At 45.5% G+C, this 24,384-nt stretch overlaps 1 protein-coding gene across 24 annotated transcripts in view; it reads left to right on the top strand.

The window, feature by feature from the left end:
• Positions 1–24,384, top strand: part of Epb41l3 (erythrocyte membrane protein band 4.1 like 3) — a 228,905-nt gene that overhangs the window by 126,374 nt on the left and 78,147 nt on the right. For 23 of the 24 annotated variants that reach the window (XM_087902313.1, XM_048435610.3, XM_048435581.3 and 20 more), the window contains 2 exons: positions 19,875–20,077; positions 24,052–24,249. In XM_087902313.1, the coding sequence (XP_087758439.1) occupies positions 19,886–20,077; positions 24,052–24,249 (390 nt within the window). In that variant the 5' untranslated portion in view covers positions 19,875–19,885. Of the gene's footprint in view, positions 1–19,874; positions 20,078–24,051; positions 24,250–24,384 lie in introns of those variants that run through there. The other variant, XM_087902317.1, reaches the window with a different exon arrangement.

Below are 24,384 nucleotides of genomic sequence, written 5' to 3'. Positions count from 1 at the left end.
TAGGTTCCAGCGACTCCTCAGTGGCATGCGCCTAGTACCTGACTTACTTCTGTAGACTCCACCATAGAAAGACTCTTCCGATTGAACCACTGTGGAGAGAAAACATCAGACACAGAGGGGTGCCTGGTTCAGCATTGTGGGTAATTACTGGAGTCAATAGCTAAGGGAGGACGTCCAGTTTGAGGAAGAGGTGGTTGGAAGTAGAGGCACGGAGGCTGTGGTGGTGAGGCTAACGGTACAGTGTGCCGTCGTAGAAGTGGTAAGACGGTCATTCCGCAGGTGTGTTGGAAGGGTGCATCAACTTGTAGCAGTAGGACTTAAGCTGTTGAGATTTGTGTCTGTTTTGTTGATTTGCATGAACTTTAAGACTCTGGGGGCATGGATACTGTGGTGGAGGAACTCGGGGAAGATTTAGTTTGAGATAGTAATGGGAATGTAATGGAATTCTCCGTACAGAGGCTCCATACGACTGTGCTTAGACCTGAATAACATACAATTTTAATAGATGTGTCCAAGTAGATGACCAGAACATCGCCCTTTGCAAGTCTTAGACCTTTGCTTTGTCCTGTTTGCTGCATGGCACAACCAAGTTTATTAACAAAAGATGACAAATAGGATATATTTCAGAGTTAGTCAAACGAATGTAATTATTTCCATAGGAAGTAACTTGGAAGTAAAATACATTATTAGTTAGAAGCTTGTTAAAGATTTGGTAGAGGGGCTGGGGACACGCCTGCGTGTAAAAGCTGGACATAGCAGCATATGCTTGTATCCCAGAGCTTGGAGACAGAGCTGGGTGGATCCTAGAGGCTCCCTGGCCGACCATCCTATCTGAAGTGGCAAGCTACGGGTTCAGTGAGAGACCTTGTCCTAGGAAATAGGGGTAGAGAAGCAGTTGAGGCAACCTGGGTAAACACAGAGTCAGAGTCTGTCTGTCTATCTGTCTGTCCATTTCTCTCTGATACACACACAAATGTATATATATATATATATAATATGATATATCATATATATATAAATATATCAATCACATCGCACATGCTTATGTACACATGTATGCACACAAACTGATAACTGTAATTTTCACTGCTATTCATATCTAATGAAAATATTTTGCCGATTTGTTTTTGATGTGTCAAAAGCACCACCCTTGCCGTGAAAAGTACAAGAAATAGTTTATTCTGGAACCAGTTATGAATGACCATGGCCTCTGAACAATGCTTGAGGTTACTCCAAATTCCATGTTCCAGGGCTTTAACAGTTTCATGACGTTTTTAGAGTAAAAGACGAAGTCATAAATCAAAACCCACCCGAAGATGTCGGTGGGTGATGAACAGGGAAGCCTCTGGTACCGGCCCTGCGCTCTGTCTCATGACATTCTCAGCTGTGGAGCCCTGCGCCATTGCAGCCGCCACAGTGTGGCGTGCTGTCAGTCAGCCCTCGGAGAGTATGCAACCAAGATGCAGCTTCAGGGAGACTTTCAGCTCCTATTTCCTTCTGGGAGTAAAAGTGGTGTTGTACAGAATCTGAAGAATGACCGAGCACCGTAGGATGATCACTGAAGCCCCTACGTCATGGTCCTCAGAACCAGCTGTTTCCTCTCACCCCAGTTTGTCCCTGAGCAACATCCTCCCTCCCTATGCGGTTTGTCCTCTTCTGCATAGGACTCTGCCATAAACACGTACCCCCTGCTGTGGGCGGACCTCCCAGGAGGGCAGGGTGGGAGGAGTCAGTGCCCTCCTCCCCTGCTGTGGGCGGGCCTCCCAGGAGGGCAGGGTGGGAGGAGTCAGTGCACTCCTCCCTGCTGTGGGCGGACCTCCCAGGAGGGCAGGGTGGGAGGAGTCAGTGCACTCCTCCCCTGCTGTGGGCGGACCTCCCAGGAGGGCAGGGTGGGAGGAGTCAGTGCCCTCCTCCCCTGCTGTGGGCGGGCCTCCCAGGAGGGCAGGGTGGGAGGGGTCAGTGCCGAGCTCCCCTACTGTGTGCAGGCCACCCTTGCTAGTGGGGTAGGAAGAGTCAGCACTGCTTCCTTTCTGTGTGCAGACCCCTCAGGACTGGGGTTGGGAGGAGGACCCAGGGCACTATATCACTGTTGCACATAAAGCTTTTGCCTAGACAAACTTTCGTTTATGTTAGCATTTCCGATTGGCAAGCCGAAGGTGTTAAACTGATTTCCCTGGGGGAAATATGGTAATTAAATGATTATCAACACACGAAGGGGAACACATTTTGCTGTGATAAGACACTAAACTGAAATCTAAAGAACCCGTAAGAATTGTGGAGATGAGCTGGATGTCAGCCTTTCAGTTTTTCTTCAAATGAATTTTTGGCTGTAAGGTTTTGAGTGAGTTCTCATTGATCTGGAGATATTTGGACTTGAAAATTGAAAGAGCTGTTTATTGGCTTACCCGTTGGAGAAAAATAATGTGAGGAAAACATCACACCTTGTAGCTGTTCGATCATCCTTCAGTGCATTGTGTGAGAAAGCAGGCCCGTATCATCAGAATAGCAGCGTGTAGCTTCAATCGCAAGCCACTGGCTTGCCTGCTGCGTTCCCTCCAAAGCAGGAAGGGAGAACTGGTCCCCCTTCCTAAAGCGATCCCAGCCACCTATTTCAGGTGCAAATTGGGAGCCTGACCAGTGGTGTGGACCTGAAACACAGCCCTGGAGGAAGGAAACCTCATGGGAACCTCCAAGAGAACTTGATGAGGTGCTGTTGGCAGGCCGCTCATTTGTGTGCCCGTGGGGTCTTTATGAGAACACTCTGTACAGTCTTTATTTGTTCTAGCCAGCAGGAAGATAAGGTGATGCACACAGCAAAAGCAGAATTATTAAATAGTTGGCCTCAGCTTTGTCTTGAAGATTGACTTCAAACTCAATTGTCTGTTTGACCTTCAGAGTGTAGAACTATCTAACCTAACATGTCAGAAGAATTCCCCGTTTCCTCTCTCTGCAAGAGCCATGATAGATGTAATTGTGGACTAATTAATTGTTAGGTATCAGAGGCGCCATACTGCAGAGGTAGGGAAAGACTAAATCCTATTCATTTGGCTTTGTGATACAGTGAGTGGCCTGGAAATCTTAAGGCTGAAGGGTAACTGATCCAGTGGAGCATATTGTGTGGGAAAGGAGCCGAGTAATGGTAATCTGTATTCATTACGGCTCAGTTTAATAGACCACAGGACAGCCAAGGGCTTGGGGTCAGCCTGCCCTGGATCTGAGTTTCCAAGACATCTTTAGACACGTCACTTTAAGTTAATGGAAGCACTATATCCAAACGTTAACTCATTTGAATACTTAATCCCCACCACACTGTATGATTTTCATACGAATTGAATAAAAACAGTGATAGATGCTGGAATTTTCATGTCCATTTAGTTCTTCACAATAGGAGTAGCTTGTCCATATTTCTTTATTGATTTGACCTAATGTTATGCATGCTACACAGGTCTTCAGGACTTACTGCCTGACATTTGTGGACAGCTTGTCTCTCTGAGTTCCTGAAAGGCCCTTTGCTTTGCTTGCCTTCTCTCTTTTGTTTCTAATTATCACCACATGTCCTTACAGAGATGAGTTTGGGGAGTGTGCATGAAGCTTGCTGTTAGGAGCTAACTGCAGAGATCAAAGCCTTAGGACTTGCAAAGGCCTCAGAAAGCTGCAGGCTGGCTCCTCGCTCCGCCTCTTGTTTGAATTACCAGGGCTCCAACAGTGAGTGAGGCCCTCTGTGCTCTCATTCTAGTGAGATAACAGAAACGGGGCTGCTCATTTATGCATTCCTAGCGTTTAGGGTCTGCTTGCTTGAAAGCTTTCTGGATAGGGAATTAGATGCTCAGGTTATTGGAGGCAGCCATCTTCCGTTGTCCTCAGCACTGTGGGATAAGGTACCATCCAATCACCAATATCATGACCACAGGTCCTTCGATAGAAGGGGATATGTTGGCACCCCCACTGAGGTGCATGAGTTGGGCTTCTTAGTCAAACCTTCTCCCTGTCTTCACATCTAGTGATTATGAGTGTAAGCCGCACGGGAGCCGGAGAGCTCTTGGTGGCAGCCGCGATGACTTTACAGTGTCTGCTGTAACTTATTCCTTCTCTGTACCTCACACCATATTTCTCACAGACGCAAAGTCAGATGTTGGGTAATAGAAAAACATGCTCCTGAGTCACGGTGCCAAACTTATCTCTGTGCTATCAGAGAGAGTTGGCCAAGAGTGCAGGGAAACGCACTGTCTCTGTTTACCTCTTAAAGGGGACGCCTGGGAGTTTTGATGGGGGTTGGGCATAGACTAGAGTCCTGCCTCTGACCTATGGCCAATTAATTCTCAAATCTATAGTGGAGTAAAACGTAGCCTTGCCAACTTAGAAGCTTAGGTCCACCTTATGACGTTTAGGGCTGATGAGGGTCTGGAAGTAGGTGTTGCCGTTTCTGTTTTCTTTAGAAGCAACGATGAGCTCATGTTTCTTTAAAGGGCAGCCTATGGCAGACTCCTGAAGGTTCCCCCTCAGTTAGAGACCTCTCTTTATGAAGGAAGAAGGGAGGGCTTTGTGGCTTCACATCTATACTTAAGTGATTAGTAGGAAAAATAATCTTCACGATAAAATAGAATTTTACCAAAAGGTGGGTTTACTAATGTCTGAGTTATGTTAAACGAAAGGGATCAGACAGCCTGTTGGCTAGGTGGAATTACAGATGATCATATAATCTAGTAAGATAGGTAAAGTGGAGGCTTCATGATTCCCCAGTGTGTGCAACTTGAGCAGGAGAGAGAAAGGAAGCTGTGCTGTTGGAGAGTACCAGGTTTTTCCTTTCAGGCCACTAACCAGCTCCCAAATCATGACGTGGAGACTTTATATCAGTTATAAATCTCGGCCTTCTCTTATGCGCATTTCTTACTCGCTCTTACAACTTAGCCTGTTTCTCTTTGTCTATGTTTCATCTCGGGGAAACTTTTACCTTTTCTTTCTCTCTGTCTTACTTTCTTACCGTCTCTCTCTGTCTGTCTGGCAGCTGCCTGGCTTCTGGCCCTAGGCGTCTCCCTTATTTTCTTCTAGATTTCTCCTCCTATTTATTTTCTCTGCCTGCCAGCCCCACCCATCCTTTCCTGGCTAGCTTCTGACTGGCTGTTCAGCTTTTTATCAGACCAATCAGGTGCCTTAGGCAGGGAAGGTTAAACAAATGTAGCATAAGCAAACATAACACACCTTTGCACAGTTAAAGCAATAGTCTGCAGCATAAATAACACATCTTTACACGGTCAATTTCCATGACATTGGAGGCAGAACTTTATCTTTGACTTTGGACAAGTCTCACCACACGGTGTCATTTCAGTCCTCTCATGTAGCATGTGCAAATTGTACACAAACCTAGCTGTATGGAAGGGACATGTCTGTTACACAGCTGTGACAGTAAGCTTGGAAGAGTGTGTATCTCCGCTGTGACCAACTGTCCTTCCTTTCATGGGCACAACCCACTGGTAAGTAGCAATAACATCACAATAGGCTTTAAGAAACTCTATCAACAGCCAACTCCTGAAGATCCACTGTCCTTTAGTCTTTCTTTTTGGGAGCCAGGAGGCTGTCTTTGGTTTAGAGGCAGTTTTTGTTTAAAGACTAGTTGAGAAGAGAATAGGCAGTGTTTAAATTATACTGCATACACCGAGGGCATAATGATAGTTTGTTCTTACCAAGTGATTTACAGTGACTAGAAAATGGAGCCGTTGCTCTCCTTAGCTTACGCACCCATTCTTTCTAGGATTTAATTCCCCATAAAGACCGAGACTTCGCTGTTATATATCTCATCATGTTCTGAAATCTCTATTTTGATTTAATGTTTTCTTCATAAACTCTCCAGAATACTGTTAACGTGTTGCCTTTGGGTGTTCCCTTTGGAAAGGGAGATGAAGACACGGTCGATTCTGAACTCCATCTCAGTGCTAGGGATTGCTAATGAATTGCTGTAAGCATAGCTCTCAGGAAACAGAACCCAAGCATTTGTGCTAACTTCTAAAAAATACAGATGGTTTTTGGCAGTTTCTAACCCCAGGAACAACAACTTAATTATTTCTGTTGTATGATGAACACTTCGTTAAAATGAAAACCATACATGAACTGGAGGGGAAACGGTGCCCTGTGCTGGATGTGGGGAGTTTATTCTAAGTCAGTTCGGAGCAAGACAGAACTGGCATGTGTGCAATTTAGAAAATTAAAGCCATTAATAGCACCAAAGGGATTATTGTGTGGCCCTCCTAGAAACTTTAAATAGTCTCTGTTCAGGCTCCCAGTGGCGGTAGTAAGCAGGCTCGTGTTAATTCCGTGGATACTAGGGCTCTGTCAGATTAGGGTTGAACACCAGGAAGAGGTTGCTGTTTATCTGCTAATCCCCAGATGAAGTCTGGAAGTACACCTCAGCCCTACATGTGAACGTTTTACCTACCTGGGAGGCTGGAGCTATCCCCAAGGCCACAGAAAGGTGTCTATTAGAGACAAGGCCAGGCCTTGCTCTTGAGGACTGTAAGGGTTGCTCACCAGGTTAACTACTGACTTCCAGCATCAAAAGCGGTGGAGGAGCCACTAGGGCAGACATGTGGCTGAGATGTGATACCTGCTTGTTGATGGCCTCCTGCCTTACTATCTCTGTTTCAGAGTGGAATATTTCACCCTGAGGGACCCTTTTGTTTATGAGACCTAACATTTGGAAGATATTGGGTTTTCCCATTTCCCCCCTTGGAAAGCTCTAGCGGGAATATTGGCTGGCCTTGGGTGGATACCGGCTCAGCTCACTCCCTCTCCTGTGCTCCCTAGCCCTGGTGTTTCCTGTCACCTGGACTGTTACCATTGCCTGGAAGCTAGTTTCTCTTAGCTAACTAACACTTGTGCTTCCTTTCAAGAAGCCAAAGAGACTTTGTGAATGTGTTTTGAAGACTCTCTTCTCCCACTTCAAATGCTTCTTGGCTTTTCTGAAAGAATCCAGCCTCATCACTGGCCCACAGGTCCCATCTTCTCTGCTGCTCCCTTTTTTCCCATATTCTCCTCATTCCAGCTACCCCACACTTGTGTTGTGACTGGACCACAGCAAGCTCATCTTCCTTGTAAGGCCTGAACTCCAGTGTGCATTTTCTCAATCCTGCCCCGTCACCACATAGCAGATTCTTCTTGATATCTGAATGTTGCTTAAATGCCCCTTCCCACCCCCGATACACCCCCATCTCTAATCACTCAACCTAAAGAAGCCACCATCTACTTTAATTGGCCGACTTGCAGACCAAACACATTACATTTCCTCTTTCTCCTTCTGACAGAAGGTTGGCTCTGTCAGAGTAGAGAACTCATACAGCTTTATCTGATGGGTCTCCCGGCGTCAGAACAGCTGCTTTGGGAATGTTCATGGAAGGAACAGATTCCTACATGAAGCACGGATGAGCCAGTATTAGCCTTAATTGATCTCCCTCCAGCCCAGAGCAGGAGTATTGGTCAGTGTGGCCGTGTTCACACTGAACACACATTGAACAGTGTGTGTTCTCCTTTACAATAGCCAGCCACATTCTAGGATGCTCAGCTTCCCATCCGTGAGCTCTCGTGTACAGAAGTCCCTGCTTGGAACCCTTTGTGCTTTTGAGGGAATACAGAGACGAAAGCTCCTAGAGAAAATTCGGCTAGCCATTCCCCCCATAGGTTTGACTGCAAAGAGTTCTATCCCCCAGGAGACTGTTTTCTATCAGTAGGGTTGCTGAGGTCTGTTAAAGGTCCCCTGTGGCTCAAATCCTCACTTCACAAGAGGGAAAACCAACTATTTCTTTCATTTAAATATATTGGGGGAACTTGAGGAAACAAGCAGGGGAAGATTCATAGTATTTTAAAGATGGAATTTTGCACTTTAGTGTCTAGCATCAGTTGGATTTAGAAATAGAAATACTTGATAAATATGACGTCCATTATGCTTACATAATTATTGTATCATTATACCTTTAAATATACAGATGCCTACTAAATGTATATTTTAAACTGTATTTGGAAATTTTTCTGCTCACTTATAGATTGAAACACTTCTAACCTGAAAAGCTAACAGCATACAGAAAGTGAACCAGTTTTCAAATCTATTAGGGGAAGTATGTTCTCTAGCCTTTTCCCATTGTCTGAGTAGTGACCTGAATAAAACCTTAATGGGCTCCAGTAGTTAGCGAAGCTTCAACTGAACTGGGCAGTAGAGTGAGGCTGGTAATGGTTGCCTGTCCCAGGGAGCAATGAGCTTTGGTCCTAGTCAGAGGGTCAGTTGGTATCTTCTAACCTCCCTTAGACAACTCAACTTCCTTCAGAGTCATGCAGCCACCACCATAGTATTTCTTAGTAAACCTAGAATTTTGGAATTTTAGAACAGAAAGTAAACCCAAATTCCATTGAGATCACTGAGCTCATGGCATGGGTGGGTCACGAGCCCAGGTCTCCTGACCACTTTGCACTCCCCTCCTCCATCACTGTGCCCCGTCACGGTACTTCCTTGATATTTTTATCTCCAGTTTCTCTTCACTCTTTCTGAAGTAGACTTGAACTTTAATGACATCTAAAGTTTAAAATTAGTAATTTAGTTAGGGACTGAAGGTGAGTGTATTGTATCAAATGTTGCTATCACAGATCTGCTGATAGCAACGTGCAAACACACAGACACACAGATACACAGATACACACCACCACCACCACCACCACCACCACCTGCCCTGGACCGAGTTCTAGCCTAATGCAGGGATTGGTCTGCCTCTCAGGCTCACCACTCAGAGCAAGTGTTCTTTTCTTTTTTTTTTTTTCTAGTTTGAAAGGCTAGAACCTTTCAACATTTTTTTCTTCTTCTTTCTTTCTTTCTTTCTTTCTTTCTTTCTTTCTTTCTTTCTCTCTTTCTTTCTTTAAAATTTCCACCTCTTCCCCGCCTCCCTTTTCCCTTCCCCTTCCCACCTCCCCCTCCCTCTCTAGTATTAAAAGCCGTCAGGGTTCCCTGCCCCTTGGGAAGTCCAAGGTCCTCCTCCATCCATACAGGTCTTTAAAGGTGAACATCCAAACAAACTTAGGCTCCCACAAAGTCAGACCATGCAGTAGAATTAAATCCCAATGCCATTGTCCTTGGCTTCTCAGTCAGCCTTCATTGCCAGCCATGTTCAGAGTGTCCATTTTGATCACATGCTCCATCGCTCCCAGTCCAGCTGGCCTTGATGAGCTCCCATTAGATCAGTCCCACCATCTCAGTGGGTGGACGTACCCCTTGTGATCCTGACTTCCTTGCTCATGTTCTCCCTCCTTCTGCTCCTCATTTGGACCTAGGGAGCTAAGTCCAGTGCAGAGCAAGTGTTCTTGAAGTAGAGGACTGTTGTTATCTGTTTATTTACTTCTTTGATCTTGTCAAATTTCCAACTCACAACAGTGAATTGCAGATGTAACATGGTAGTAAAATCGTCCCCTATTAGTGGATTGTGTCTTCCACAAGTTTGCAGTGGCCATAGTTTGGACTTAGAGATTCTTCATAAAAATTCCAGCTTTCTGCTTCTTGCATCATCTTTACTCATCAGTCAATGCTATCAGAGTTGAGATGTTGACTTATATGATCTAAACTTAGTATGGGCATTATGTGTGTGTGTGTATATATACATATATATGTGTACATATATATAAAATGTATGTGTGTGTACATGTATGTATATATGTAAGGGTTATATGTAAGGGTTGTCCCTGCTGTTAGCAATAAGCAGTATTTCAGTTCTATGCTGTCAACATTTCCTAAGGTAGTTGATGACCAGCCATGTACGTTCATCAGCGTGGACATTTTGAGGAGTAACTAGCCCAGTGCTGGCCATCACATCATCCTTTGGTCTGCTTTTGAACTGAATGTTGACAGAGTCCAGCTGGCTCCTTTGATCATATTGATTCTCATGGTGCCACAGTGTTCATTATGTAACAAGGGAAGTCTTAGGATGAGAACAGGAAATCTTCCACAACTGACCTTGCTTGCCTCCCTCCTCCATGCTTAACAGTCACCCACTCATGCCCCATCCACAGCGAACTTTGTGACCTTGGACAAGTATGCGTGATCTTTATCATTGGTCTGTTTTTACCTGACCAGTAGTCTCTGCCTTTGACTCCTTCCTGTCTGCCTTCCACTATTTCTTTAAACGAACTCAATAGGCAATGTGTGGCCTGGGTTAAAGTGCTGGGTAAGGAGAGGGGTGTTGTGAACCCCTGTGTGACCAGCTCGGCCACGGGAGGCCACTTGCTGAAGTGGGGAAGGCTGAAATTGGGCAGAGTGGGGGTTAAGGGGTGGCAGAGTCACCTCTTAGAGGCAGTCAAGGTTCTGGACGCAGAAATGACTGGTCTTGGGCTTCCCTGAGATACCGACGTAGAACAGAAAGAGTGACAGCTGCCTGGAAGCCTGAAATCCAGAGAGAAGACACATGTGGAGGGACATATATTTGGGAGTTGACTTTATATTTTAAATCATAGTAGATAAGCTTTCCAAGAAAGGGAAGGTGCGAGACGGATTTCTGCTTGGCGTGGAACTGAGGATGGGAAGAGGCAACTGCAAATAAACCACCCAGAAGAGAGAGACGGAAAGACCACAGTGTCGTACTCGGGACACTGAGATTGTGTGTCGCCTACGACTTATTGGCTCCTGAAAGGTCCCCGGGAACCTCTGTAAGTCTTCTAGGATGACAGGGAGTGTGTAAAGGTTGAGCAACGAGAAGCATGTGGGGACAGCACAAGTCTTCCCAGAGGCTTGGCTCTAACTGAAAGCAGAGAATTGGGGCCATCCTGGGAGGAAGAGTGGGCGCTATTCAGAAGGGTGGGGTGTCAGACGAACAGTGTATTATTTCGGTCTCTTGTGAGTTGTTTCAGGTTTGCTTTTTGTGTTTCTGGTGCTAGTAGTTTATTTGTTTGATGCTGAGGCATTTGCTAAAAAGCACGTGAGAAGTACGTAGTGGACAGGAGAGAGGGTCCTGCTGTCTTCTCATTACCAGCGGGGCTGGTTTTCAGTGCCTTGGAGAATAGAGCTCCATTGTCACGGTCCTTGTGCTGACGAAGGGCTACTGCAGGGAAGGTGATGTCACTTACCACCAAGAAAACAAGGTGTGATGGGCAGAAAGAAGACCCAGACCCACAGTAAACGTGCAAAACAATTTAAAGAAATGCTTTGATATTGAGGCACAGTGGTGAAAGGAATATTATGGACTTATTGAAATAACAGTGTTAGAAGAACTCTCTTTAGTTGATTGGTTCTGGTTGTTATTTAAAACGTCATTTGTTTCTTGGTTATATTGGCATATAGGTAGGGAAGGGGATTTAATTTACTGATCTAGGCCAACAAGGTGGGTTCAGTGTGTGTGTGTGTGTGTGTGTGTGTGTGTGTGTGTGTGTGTGTGTGTGTGTGTGTGTAATATGAACTTATGTCCTTTTATGTAGGTAAAATTGGATATTGATTCTGGTGAGAGCCCAGCATTAAGAGCCTTACACTGTTAAGGCTTGTTGCTTTGCTGTCTCTCGTAGCCTTTAACCTTCTCTTTTATGAAAGGTCATCAAATTCCAGCAGGGGTTTTCATTCACACTGTGATCTGTGGAGGGCTGGGAACAGTAACATGTCTAAGAAAGATCCGGTGGTGGCACACACATTTATTTTGAGGTATGAAGTTCTGTGATTCGTGTAGTATATGACAGACAAGATGTTATGTGGAGTATTCACAGGTAAAAATTATGCTCAGTTATTTTTTTATTTAAAAAGCTTATAGGTAGCTGTTGGGTTCTGCCCATTTGGTACTTTTCTTCCTCTTGCATGTGGCCGCTGTTAAGGTTTCTGTCGCTGTGAGAAAGCAACTTGAAGGGAAGCGTTCGTTTCAGCTTACAGTTTCACATCACAGTCCGTCATCAAAAGAAGGTAGGACAAGGCCTCAAGCAGGGCAGGAGCCTGGAGGCAGGAGCTGTGCAGAGACCATGGGAGTGCTGCTTGCCGGCTTGTTTCTAATGACTTGCTTGGCCTGTTTCCTTACAGAACTCAGTACCACCTCCAACGTGGTGCCACCCATGGCGAGCCTGCCCCTCTCAAGTCAGTCATTAGCCGAGAAAATGCAGGCCTCCCCACGGGCTAAACTGATGGGGGCTTTTTCCTTATTTGAGGTTCGCTCTTTCCAAGTGACTCTAGCCTGTCAAGTCAACATAAAAACTAGTCAACACACTGGCTCTCTGCCCTGAAGATGAGCCTCTGAGTTAAAGACAAAGCAAGAGTTAAATTCATAACTTGAATTATAACGTTGACACCAACCCTGGAATATTTCCTTCAGTTTTTCCTGACATTTCACGTTGAGTGAATCTGGAGACTGATGTCATGTTTACAGAGACTCCTGTTCTGATTCATAGTTAAGTTTCTGTATTTGTACGTTGTGTGCGTGCGCATGCACACGTGTGTTTGCACACATGCAACAGCAGTGCACACATTTGGGGATCAGAAGTCAACTTTCTGAGTCTCCTCTCACTTCCCACCCTATTTCCTGAGACAGTATCTCTCACTGAACCTGCTAGGCCGGCTGACCAGTGAGCTCTGGGGAATCTGCCTGTCTCTGCCCACCCAGCACTGGGGCAATACACAGCCCACTGCTGCTGACTGGATGCGTGGATGCAGGGATCTTGGCTCAGGGACTGTGCTTCCTTGCACAGCGAACACTTTATCGCCCTATGGCTTCAGTCTCCATGTTTGGTCACTTTTCAGCTGCAGGTTTATACTGCATTGCTAGGAGAGCTCTGTGGCCCGGCTTCACTTTTTAACCCGCTCCTGCGTTGAGGAAACAGGAAAAAGATAAAAGAAATCACAGAAAGACCATGGAAAGTACAGATTTGCTGAGTCCAGTGGGAGGAGCTGGGCCTCTGCTTGTTCTCCCGTGTGCGAGTCCCCGTCTCTGCACCTGCCTCACTTCATGCATCAGGGAAGAGACTTACTTCTGGTCTGTGCATCTCAGCAAACTAAAACGCATCAGTCATCCGTGTAACATCTACATGACACAATACACTTATTTGCTGACAGCTATTTCCGTGTGTTATAGCCACAAAGATTATAAAAGGAAACAGAAACATTTATAGCTTGAAATAAGATTCGAGACTTCTTGCTTTTCTTTTGTCTTGTTTTTAGAGATGGGGTTTCTATTGTAGCCCTGGCTGTCCTAGAACTCATTGTTTGAGGCTGACCACAAGCTCAGAGATCCGCCTGCCTCTGCCTTCCATGTGCTGGGATTAAAAGTGTGTGCCACCATCATCCAGTGAGATTTTATACTTTTATTTGTCCATTTTATCTGTTTGAAATTTTCTATTACATTTATACATTTAGTGTATATGTATGTGTTTGTGTACTTATGTATGTGTGCATGTGTGTGTGCATGTTATAACACACATGTAGAGGTCAGAAGACAGCTTCCAGGAGTCAGTTCTTTCCTTCTGCCAGGTAGGTTTTGGAGGTTGAACTGAGGTCCCCTGGCTTGTTGGCAAGTGCCCTTACCCACTGGGCCATCTCGCCTGTCCTTTGTACCAATTTTGACATCCAATTAAGTTTTAGCTGCCATTTGCTCAGCTACTCATAATAATACAACAAAGAATTCTGAATAGGATATTCATAACATAATAAAAAGGTCTTTATGATACCCAAATTATTGTGATAAGATGAACGTGATTTATATGTAAGAACTACCTTGGTATAGGAAAAATAGAGCTCTATTTACAATACGCCTTCTCTCATAGTCATTTATGTCTTTCTGTTCTCACGACTTAGCAACTGGTGTTTTACTTGTTGTTTATAGAAAGGCTGTGAGTAGCTAAGCCTTTCCCTTTGGTTCTTCGGGAAGGTTTTCTTTCTGCCGACACAGCATTGTCTGAAGAGGCCAGCAGCGTTCCAGCGGGCTGCATCAGTGCTAACAACAGGCCCATGCTTCTGACTGGGTAGCGGGAAACACGAATGTTTCCTTTTTCACATTTCCCAGACATATTTATGTAATTTTTAATATTTGTGGAAATCGTTACTTTGTAGGGTTTTTGGTTCAGAAACTTAACTGAGTTCTCTTTACCATAAAACAAGAATCTCTACTCTGATTGCTGGAAAGACTTCCCCCAAAGGCTAAAGATATGAGCAGAGGTCTTATGCCTCCAAGAATCTCTCTCTCTCTCTCTCTCTCTCTCTCTATATATATATATATATATATATGTATGTATATATATATATATATATATATCAAGTATACCTAAGAATAAAAGAAGTTAGCTTTTGCAAATAATTATTATAGCACCATGCTTCTAGCTATAGTTTGGTGCTGGGGATATTGGGGAATGAATACATAGGAATCTCACTCTGTGATACAGATCGAATTTCAAGAGCGCAGAGAATGATTCCAGTGTTGGGTGACTGTAGAGCGGAAACTCTTTAAGACACAACTAAAACAGCTGTGTGATCAAGGAAGGCTTCTCTGCCAACACTCGGAGAATGGGAAACTATTTAAGAGTAGGGGAAAACGTCTTCCATGTCACCAAAACCTCGAGGCGTCTAGAAGACTGATACAATTTAGATACTTGAGGAGAGCCCATTCTGTGTTGGAGGGAACAGTCCGTGGCTGCCAGGGAGGAAGTTGGGTCCTAGCCATAACTTTAAGGCCGCGGTGATTAGGAAGTTGGATTTGACTTGTGCGCCCTGGGAGCTGTTGAAGGGTCCCCACCAGTGAGTCATAGGTTGGATCTGTGTTTTATGACGATTAGACAGAGGTGAGCAGCAGTGGCCCTGGGAGGAGAGTTGGAGGTGAATGGGGAGTTAGTAGGGAAATAATGGGGAGTTAGTAGGGCTCAGGGAGTGGCGGGAGCAGGTTCCAAGTGGATTTGCGAAATAGAACCATCATTTTTTTTATTAGATAAATAAGGTAAAGAAAATATCAGTTTTCTGGAATTGTGAAGAAGACATTTCCATTTCTGCAGCAAAGGGAAAGAAGGGTATGGAGAAAGAGCTTTGGAGAGAGAGCAAGAAAGACTCGGGGGTGTTGGCAAGGGGGTGGCTTGATCGCAGCTCTGAGCACGGAACAGAGCCCTGCGCTGGAGACGGGGGACCTGGAACACAGGACGTGTTTACAGCCCTGGGAAGCATGCTGTTTGCTGTGGGAAAAGCTCGCGGAAGAGAAGGTTCAGAATCGAATTCCCTGATTGGACTGAATGTAGGGCTGGACTAGAGAAGCAGCTTCCAGTCCAGGAGAGGAGGGGCACAGGCAGTCAGAGAGCCAGAGCGAATGGTGGGTCCTAAGCCCCAGAACCGACAGGCGTGTTGACAAGGAGATCTGCTTTGAGAGTCAGGGCATTAGATGAGGAACAGTCATGAGCTGGGTCCGCTGCAAGAGCCACACCAGCGCCCTGGTGGGATCGCCAGCTAGAATGGGTGGCGACAAAGGAAAGAGCAGGCAAGAGAGAAACATGCTGGTGACTGAAGGCCTGCAGGTCCTTTTGTGTCTGCGTGGATGCTAAGGAAGACACAGATTACTGTGTCGAAGAATAGTCAGAGACAGGTGATAGCTCTGACTTCCCATGTCTAAGGAAACCATGCAATTAGCTGTCGTCACCCAGCCAAGGTAGAAGCCTAGGTCACGTGGTTTGCCTTTATAAAGATGATCTGGACATCGAATGATATTTTAAAAATATTGTTATTAGTTCTTTGAGAACGCCACACAATGTATTGAATCATTTTTTTTTTTGTGCCCCAACTCCTCCCAGGTCTACTTATCCCTTCCCATCCCATTCCCTACCCTAACATTGTGTCCTCTCTTAAAAAATGATTTAAATTATTAAATGACTGAATTCAGTTTGTGCTACCCATATACTTGGATGTGGGACCATCCAAGGAAGCATAGTCAACCTACCAGGGACCGCACCCTCAAAGACCACCCTATTTTCCTCCCCCAGCAGCTTTTAGTTGCCAAGGGCTCCTCATTTACGGGTGGGATTGGTATCCACCTCCTGACTCCGCGCAGGGGTGCTGTCTGGCTGGCTCAGTTTGCACAAGTTCTGTGTGCTGTTGTAACTGCTGTAAGTTCATGTGTGCAGCAGCCCGAGGATGCTCACTGCTTCTGGCCCTTAGGGTCTTTCCACCTCCTCTTCCTCAATGGTGACTGAGTCTTGGGAGGAGGAGATGTGATCTAGATGTTCCAGTTAGGGCTGAGCATTCTGAACGCTCACTTTTTGCCCCTTGACTAATCATGGGTCTCTGTGTTAATCACCATTTGCTGCAAAACGAAGAAGCTTCAGGAATGAAGTTTTGTAGATTCGCTAGTCTATGAATATAAATATAAGTTGTTAGGGGCCTGTTTATTGCTATGCCCATTTAACAGGATGGTAATATTAAGTTCTCCCTTGTGGCCTACGGCCTATGCAGCCGTAGGTCCTGGCTCAGTGATGGCGCCTGTATGTATTTTCAGTTATCTTACTGTCCGGATTTGACCCTGTCGTCGCACCTCTTCACACCCTCAAGCTAGGAGGGATGAACTAAAAGAAGACAGGAGGAGATGGGTTTTACTTAGACCCACAGGGGTCGCATATCATAGCAGTGGCAGAATTGCAGCTATGAAGTAGTTATGAAATAATTGTATGGTTGGGGGTCACCACAGCATGAGGAGTTATATTAAAGGGTCGCAGCATTTGGAAGGTTGAGCACCACTGCCTTAGATGTTACAGTGCTTGGGGCTAAGAGGCAAGGTCGGGGTTACTATGTTGTGATTGCTATTACACCGCATTGCCGGCCTTGTATATGGTCCTCAGACGAGTTGACTGCTAGAACTGTCTTTCCCTTCCTGAAATTCATTATGGCATCTGAACTCCACCATGCCAACCGTCCCCCAACACACACTAATACCGAATTCCAGAGTAAGCTGAAGAAGGAAGGGCAATATTTGCTTTCAAGTTGTGTTTAAAAAGCCAAGTGTCAGCATAGCTCACAGTCTTGTTCTGCATTTGATATTTGCATTGCTTAGGGTGGCTCAGCACATGCCAAGTTGATATGTCTTTTATTCAACAGGAGAAATAGCTGGTGACTGAGAGGAGGAGCCTCCATAAAGAGTGTGGATGAAACACTGGTTGGTGTTTGTGATGTTCCTTTGCTGAAGTAGTTTAATTGCTAAGTGATGGATTTGTAGCGTCAGCGGTCATAGTTGTATAATCCCATATCATACCAGTGCATATATCTTTACTTAAGGTGTTACACTGGCCCTTGGCTCCGAATAGATTTTTAAACCAGGTAATTAGAATTGGGACCAGGAATTGTGAGACATATATTATCTCTAGGGAATATGTAACTTGGCATAGCATCTCTCGTGCTACACAGAGAAAGAATGAGTGTTAAGACCCGGGCTTCTGCGAGCAAGAGACAGAAGTGGCAGAAGAAGGCTATTTGGGTTTGAATATGTTCAACTTTCTCATTTGACACATGTGGAAACTGAGGCACAAAATGCCAGTCTGGTTTAAAAGGTGATAGTTTTGTGTCCCAGGATGTTTTTCAGGTGGGGCAGCGAATTGCTCATGAGGATCTTTGTTTGAATTTCTTGTGGGTTGTGACAGAGATTCATCGTTCAGGGTTCACGGGCAGGAGGAAGGCGCCAAGAAAGATGTGGGAAGGAGGGAGAGAGGGATACATGCCGCCCCCCAGCCGCAGGACAGATGCTGTCAGTGTGACCCTTCCTACATATTTGAATATTTTAATTCGAAAGGGAATAGCAGAATTGGGTGAAAACAAAAAGAAAGACATTTGCTGTTGCTGGAAGAATTCGATAGATTCAGGGGTGGGAGCGTCATCGGTATAGAGTAGAGAAGCCAGTGGGATATCTAGTTTTACAGGTTGTTCTTCGCAGGTGTTGGGATATACCTATGCACAGGTGTTAGCATATACCTGCGTTCTGATCTTCACAGGTGTTAGCATATACCTGCGTTCTAATGTGTCACAGGTGTTAGCATATACCTGCGTTCTAATGCGTCACAGGTGTTAGCATATACCTGCGTTCTGATCTTCACAGGTGTTAGCATATACCTGCGTTCTGATCTTCACAGGTGTTAGCATATACCTGCGTTCTGATCTTCACAGGTGTTAGCATATACCTGCGTTCTAATGCATCACAGGTGTTAGCATATACCTGCGTTCTGATCTTCACAGGTGTTAGCATATACCTGCGTTCTGATCTTCACAGGTGTTAGCATATACCTGCGTTCTGATCTTCACAGGTGTTAGCATATACCTGCGTTCTGATCTTCACAGGTGTTAGCGTATACCTGCGTTCTGATCTTCACAGGTGTTAGCGTATACCTGCGTTCTGATCTTCACAGGTGTTAGCATATACCTGCGTTCTGATCTTCACAGGTGTTAGCGTATACCTGCGTTCTGATCTTCACAGGTGTTAGCGTATACCTGCGTTCTGATCTGCACAGGTGTTAGCATATACCTGCGTTCTGATGCTTCACAGGTGTTAGCATATACCTGCGTTCTGATCTTCACAGGTGTTAGCATATACCTGCGTTCTGATCTTCACAGGTGTTAGCGTATACCTGCGTTCTGATCTTCACAGGTGTTAGCGTATACCTGCGTTCTGATGCTTCACAGGTGTTAGCATATACCTGCGTTCTGATCTTCACAGGTGTTAGCATATACCTGCGTTCTGATCTTCACAGGTGTTAGCGTATACCTGCGTTCTGATCTTCACAGGTGTTAGCATATACCTGCGTTCTGATCTGCACAGGTGTTAGCATATACCTGCGTTCTAATGTGTCACAGGTGTTAGCGTATACCTGCGTTCTAATGCGTCACAGGTGTTAGCATATACCTGCGTTCTAATGCGTCACAGGTGTTAGCGTATACCTGCGTTCTAATGCGTCACAGGTGTTAGCATATACCTGCATTCTGATCTTCACAGGTGTTAGTATATACCTGCGTTCTAATGCGTCACAGGTGTTAGCGTACTCAACAAACACATACTCCTCATCTGCTATCCTAATTAGTATGGTGACTTTGAAATTTCACCTGTGACCACAGTCTATTATGAAGAGACCCCGCTGATCACTACAGATTAAATTCTAGTGTGTGTTTGTCCCAGTTAGGGTTTCTTTCCCTTTGGGGGGGGCAATATTTTTAAAATTTTTATTTTATGTGCATTGGTGTTTTGCCGTGGGTATCAGATCCCCTGGAACTGGAGTTGCAGTTTTGAGCTGCCATGTGGGCCTCAGGATTTGAATCTGGGTCCTCTGGAAGAGCAGTTAGTGCCCTTAACCCCTGAGCCATCTCTCCAGCCCCCAGTTAGGGTTTCTATTGCTCTGATGAAACACCATGACCAAAAGCAAGTTGTGGGTGAAAGGGTTTACTTGGCTTATACTTCCACATCACTGTTCATCATTGAAGGAAGTCAGGACAGGAACTCAAACAGGGCAGGAACCTGGAGGCAGGGGCTGATGCAGAGGCCATGGAGGGGTGCTGCTTACTGGCTATTCCTCATGACTTGTTCAGCCCGCTTTACAGAACCCAAGACCACCAGCCCAGGGATGGCACCACCCACAATGGGCTGCACCCTCCTCTATCAGTCGCCAATTCAGAATATGCCCTACAGACTTGTCTACCGCCCAGTGTTATGAAGATAAGCTTTTATTGAGGTTCCTCCTCTCACATGACTTAACGTGTTACATGTTCGTTTTGAGCCGCTGTGAGACCCACTCTTTGTGGTACCTCTACAGAGTGCCTCTCTGCTGTGCAGTGAGGGACTGTGCTTGGCTGTGGCACCTCTCTCCCTCCCCCTCCCCTTCATACCGGTTCTCCTGGAAGATAATTGCACCTAGTGACAGGCCCTTGCCTCTCTTTCTGCTTGCAGAACAATCAACCATGACGACCGAATCGGGATCAGACTCAGAATCCAAACCAGACCAGGAGGCCGAGCCCCAGGAAGCAGCAGGGCCTCAGGGACAGGCAGGGGCACAGCCTGGACCAGAGCCCGCCAGCGGAAGCAGCGAGGAGCCGCCAGCGCTAGAGCAGTTCCCGGCAGCTGCCGCGCACAGCACCCCGGTGAAGAGGGAGGTGAGCCTGGAGCATCTCTGGGGAGGGCCAGTCAGGGGACCTGGCTGAGCCCCGCTGCTTTGTCCCAGCCCTAAGGGCGGCTATGAAGGTCCCCTGCTTTTGCCCTCTCACCCAGGGGATCAGCGGTGTTGGCTTGAAGGATTTCAGTGAGTGGCATTCCTCGGCCCAGGCCTGGACCGGTACCTCCTGCCTTTGATTAAAGCCATTACAGTCAGCCAAACTCCTGACTGGAGACTCTGCCTAGATCTGAGCTTACTGGAAGGGCAGACAGCAGGCTGGCAGCCCTGGCTATACCTCTGGCTGTTTTCATTTCATGCTGTATAGGATGAGGGCAAAATTGATTTTTCCAGCCGCTATTCTGACCTGAACATTGCCATCTACTTTCAGTGACTATTTATTTGGGTTGGACACACACACACACACACACACACCGCCTCCCTGTATACACTTGTAGGTTCGTTGCTGTTCCTTATGCATGTTGGGGTTGTCAGGAGCGATTACTTCTGCCCTTTGTGAGATGGCACTCAGTGGTGGGGCGCATACTTAGCCTGGGAAACGTTGGTTCCATCCCCACTATTACCAAATAGAAAAAAAATAGTACAAATATGTAAATAAAATCGAAAGAATAAAGTATGGTAATAGGATGAGTCAGTATGGTCTTGAGCTGCAAGCCTGCGTGTTTTAGAGCGCTAGGTTGTGCATGATGAAGGGATCTGGAGCCCAAGGAAGTACTGACCCCTTAGTATCCTGAAGAGTTTGTGGGGTTAGAAATTTTTGATGTTTAGTGACTGGTCATGAGGCTAGCCTTTGGGTGAAAGACTCTGGAACTCGGCATTACAACACGTTACTGTGACAGTGAACACTTGTTTTTGAGACAGGGTATTTTACTGTGGTCACGTGGCATTTGCAAGTTCTGTTTCTTAGACAACATGAATGGGGCTGGACAGATGGCCCAGCAATTAAGAGCACCGGCTGCCCCTGCAGCAGGGTCTGGATTCAGTTCCCAGAATGCGTACCATTGCTCACAGCCCCCAAAATTGAAGTTCTAGGGGACCATTATCCCTTTTCTGACCTCTGCAGGCACCAGGCATACATGCAGTGCACATACGTACATGCAGGCAAAGCACTCATACACATAAAATAAAAATAAAGTCTTTAAAAAACAATTAAGCAAAAGGTGCCTTTGAGAGACTTGGCAAAGCTGAGGTGTGTACTGCAACTGTTGTGACCGCGTCCGGTGTTCTGTAGTAAACGTGTTAAAAGCAGGAACCCCACACTGTAATATTGGTTAAAAGCGTACTATGGTAAATCCATGAACCAATAATATGATAATTTACTATAGTTGAGTGTTATGTTTTCTATCCAAGTGTCTCAGCTGTAATCTCAAGTGTCTGGTAATACAGACCATCCCAAACACGGGAGCTGGGCAGTGTTTTGGATTTTACAGTGGCAGCTATATCACAATGCAATAGGAATTATGTGTTTGCATTAATTTTTCTTTATTCTTGAGAATTTCATTAATGGATACAATGAAACAGTCACTTCTGCTCCCCGTTTCCCCTGCACAGCTCCCCCAAAGCCCTCTCAACCTATTCAGCGCTTGTGTCTTAAGGGACCACTGTCATGTATATGGTTTGTTTGGTGATACGTGGGCCATGACTGTACTTTATGTTCTATAGTCAAATATTTGAAAGCAACAAGGGACACAATACTGAATCCACAGCGGAAAATGTCCCTGACTTCACAGGGCAGAGACCTGATTAAATCCTGTTTTTATGCTGCGGAGAACTCTTTCGGGTCTTTGGGGTGCAGGATGTTAACAAGGAATCCTCGTAAGGTCTTCTACCAAGATCTTTGCTTCATATCTGGAAGCAATGTTAGAGATAAAATTAAGTATATTTGGTTATAGAATGAGGATGAAAATGTGACTATATTTGAATTTGCTTAATTTTGTGAGCCTTCAGGAAGTTTTCTATCCTCTCTGATCCTGTTGCTCCTCATTTATAACTGAGGTTTGTAGTTATTCAAACCTACATATCAGAGCAACGAGGAAGATGGTGGAGTGGAGGATTTGCTAAAAGAAGGGGCAGCCATGCCTCATGACTCTGATTGGCAGTTCATTTGAGACACTTGGTCTGCTTTTCCAGACTTGACTGGTAAAAGCCTCCGCGTTAGATTCCTCTTTCGTGTGTTCCAGAAAGATCTGTCCTTGAGGGATGGCCCCTTATCGTCTGCACAAGACAAGCAAGTGCACACTGTTTGCGGCTGGTGTTTAACTCAGCCAGAAGGTTTATTTTCATACAGATACTTTAGTGTTGGGCAGACAAAGTCTCATCTTGTGTACTACATAGAAAACGGTGATTCATAGCAAAATTTGAGTTAAAAGAAGCTTCGGTTGACTTTGCCTGCAATGAGACAGCAGTTTAACTATGTCAGGATCATATGTAAATTACAAAATATCTAATAAGATGGATTGTGGTTGATAGTCCCAGGATGACTTGACTCTTTCTAAACTGTATGAAGGTGTTAATGACATTTATAGATTTCTTGCATTGACCATTTGATGCTTTAATACAGTCAAAACTGTCAGACTGAGTTGTCAGAATGGGTTTTTGTTTTTACTTTATGGACTTGTTTAAGTTTACTCTCTCAGTTTCCTTGGCTTTTCAAGTTGGCCATTCCATCATTGTTTATTTAGTTATTTTAACTGAGGCCTCCTGGTAGGCAGCCTTCTGGATCAATGATTTAGAATACCTATGTAGAAATACAGACATTCACCACTTTAGGGTTTTTTTAATGTATAAATTTGGCAAAACTGTCTTATGTTAAGAATTGTTTTTAATTCATGGGCACTTTTGGTGGAAGAAAGGACTACATGATTGATCTTACATATGGAAGTCAAGGTAGAAAATGCGGGGAAAACAGAAATCTATACTAAAGGTCTAAGACTAGCACACTAAAATGACCCTACTTCTAGAATGGTGGGAAGTAATAAAAGTTGAAATAATAAACCATCAATTCGGCCCGTCCTCAGGGTCCCATGCCCTTCTAGTTCCTAGCTGGCGGTTCAACCGGGTGAGAAATCCCGTGTCATTCCAAGGGTCAGCCCTGCACACTGGCCTCTTTCTCTGGGCGCTGGCGGGGTTGCGGACCTTCCAGCCACGCATCAGAGCTCTATGACACCACTGTGGTGATTGGTGATTGAATAAAGGAGGGTGTGGAAACGTCTGCGGGGGCGGCGTTCAGGGGAGATTTCCGTGTCCCGTAGGATATTTCTCTGCAGTGGTGAGACGGATTCAGAGCTGAGTACAGAGACTCAGCAAGTGAAAGAGTCTCACATTTGATCTGTTTGATCTGTTCTCATACCGGCGCTTTACGAGGAAGAGAACAGACCTAGGGATCACACCGCGCGAGCTTCAGCGCGCCTGCGCGCGCGCGCGGCGCGGCTGACATTCCCTGCGACTGACTTCAGTGAACTGATTCAGAACAGCATCAGGTGTTTTAGCACTTGTAAAATTACTGACAAGATTAACACAGCTCTCTGAGCCATGATGTTTCGATTTGTAAGTGTCTGGGGGAGGTGGTGGATCTCACAGGTCAGGGAATCCAGAAGTATCCAGTAGATTATGAGAACAGTGGGCTTTCATGGCCTTTACTATATAATGCCTCTGAAAAGCCAAGAGTGGATTTACTTATGTTCTGAGTGAGAACATATTGATAGAATTGGCTAAATCTCTTCTCTGCTGAGTGAGTCTTGGGTCAGCTGAGAAAAGGTTCCGCATGGTACACTGAGGTGGGTGGGGTTATTTAGGTGTAACTGGGCTTCAGGAATATTCAAATCTGTGTATCTACTCCTCGCACCACAGTGGAGACGGCTCACATCCTCTAGGAAGCGGGACCACTGTCTGTTTCTCTGGAGCTGTTTCTCTGAGCGGCTCCCTATCCATTTCCTGTCTCACTGTTGCTGTTCACAGGTCAGCGACAAGGACCGGGACTTCGCTGCCACAGCCGCGAAACAACTTGAGTATCAGCAATTTGAAGACGATAAACTCTCTCAGAGATCCTCCAGCAGCAAGCTCTCGCGGTCCCCCTTGAAGATCGTCAAAAGGCCTAAGAGCATGCAGTGCAAAGTGACCCTTCTGGATGGATCCGAGTACGGCTGTGACGTGGATGTAAGTGTGCGCTTCAGAGCAGGGGTGTGCCACACAATGTACAAGGTGACATTTCCCAGAACTGGGAACTTTCTCGTCTAGCCTCAAACCCACTTACGCAGCTCAAACGGGAGATTAAATTACTACAAGTTTGCA

Source organism: Myodes glareolus, chromosome 27, assembly GCF_982192425.1.
Source record: "Myodes glareolus chromosome 27, mMyoGla1.1, whole genome shotgun sequence".
In the NCBI taxonomy this organism is placed as follows: Eukaryota; Metazoa; Chordata; class Mammalia; order Rodentia; family Cricetidae; genus Myodes; species Myodes glareolus.
The sequence above is the reverse complement of the archived record's forward strand: the minus strand, read 5'-3'. Positions and strand labels throughout refer to the sequence as shown.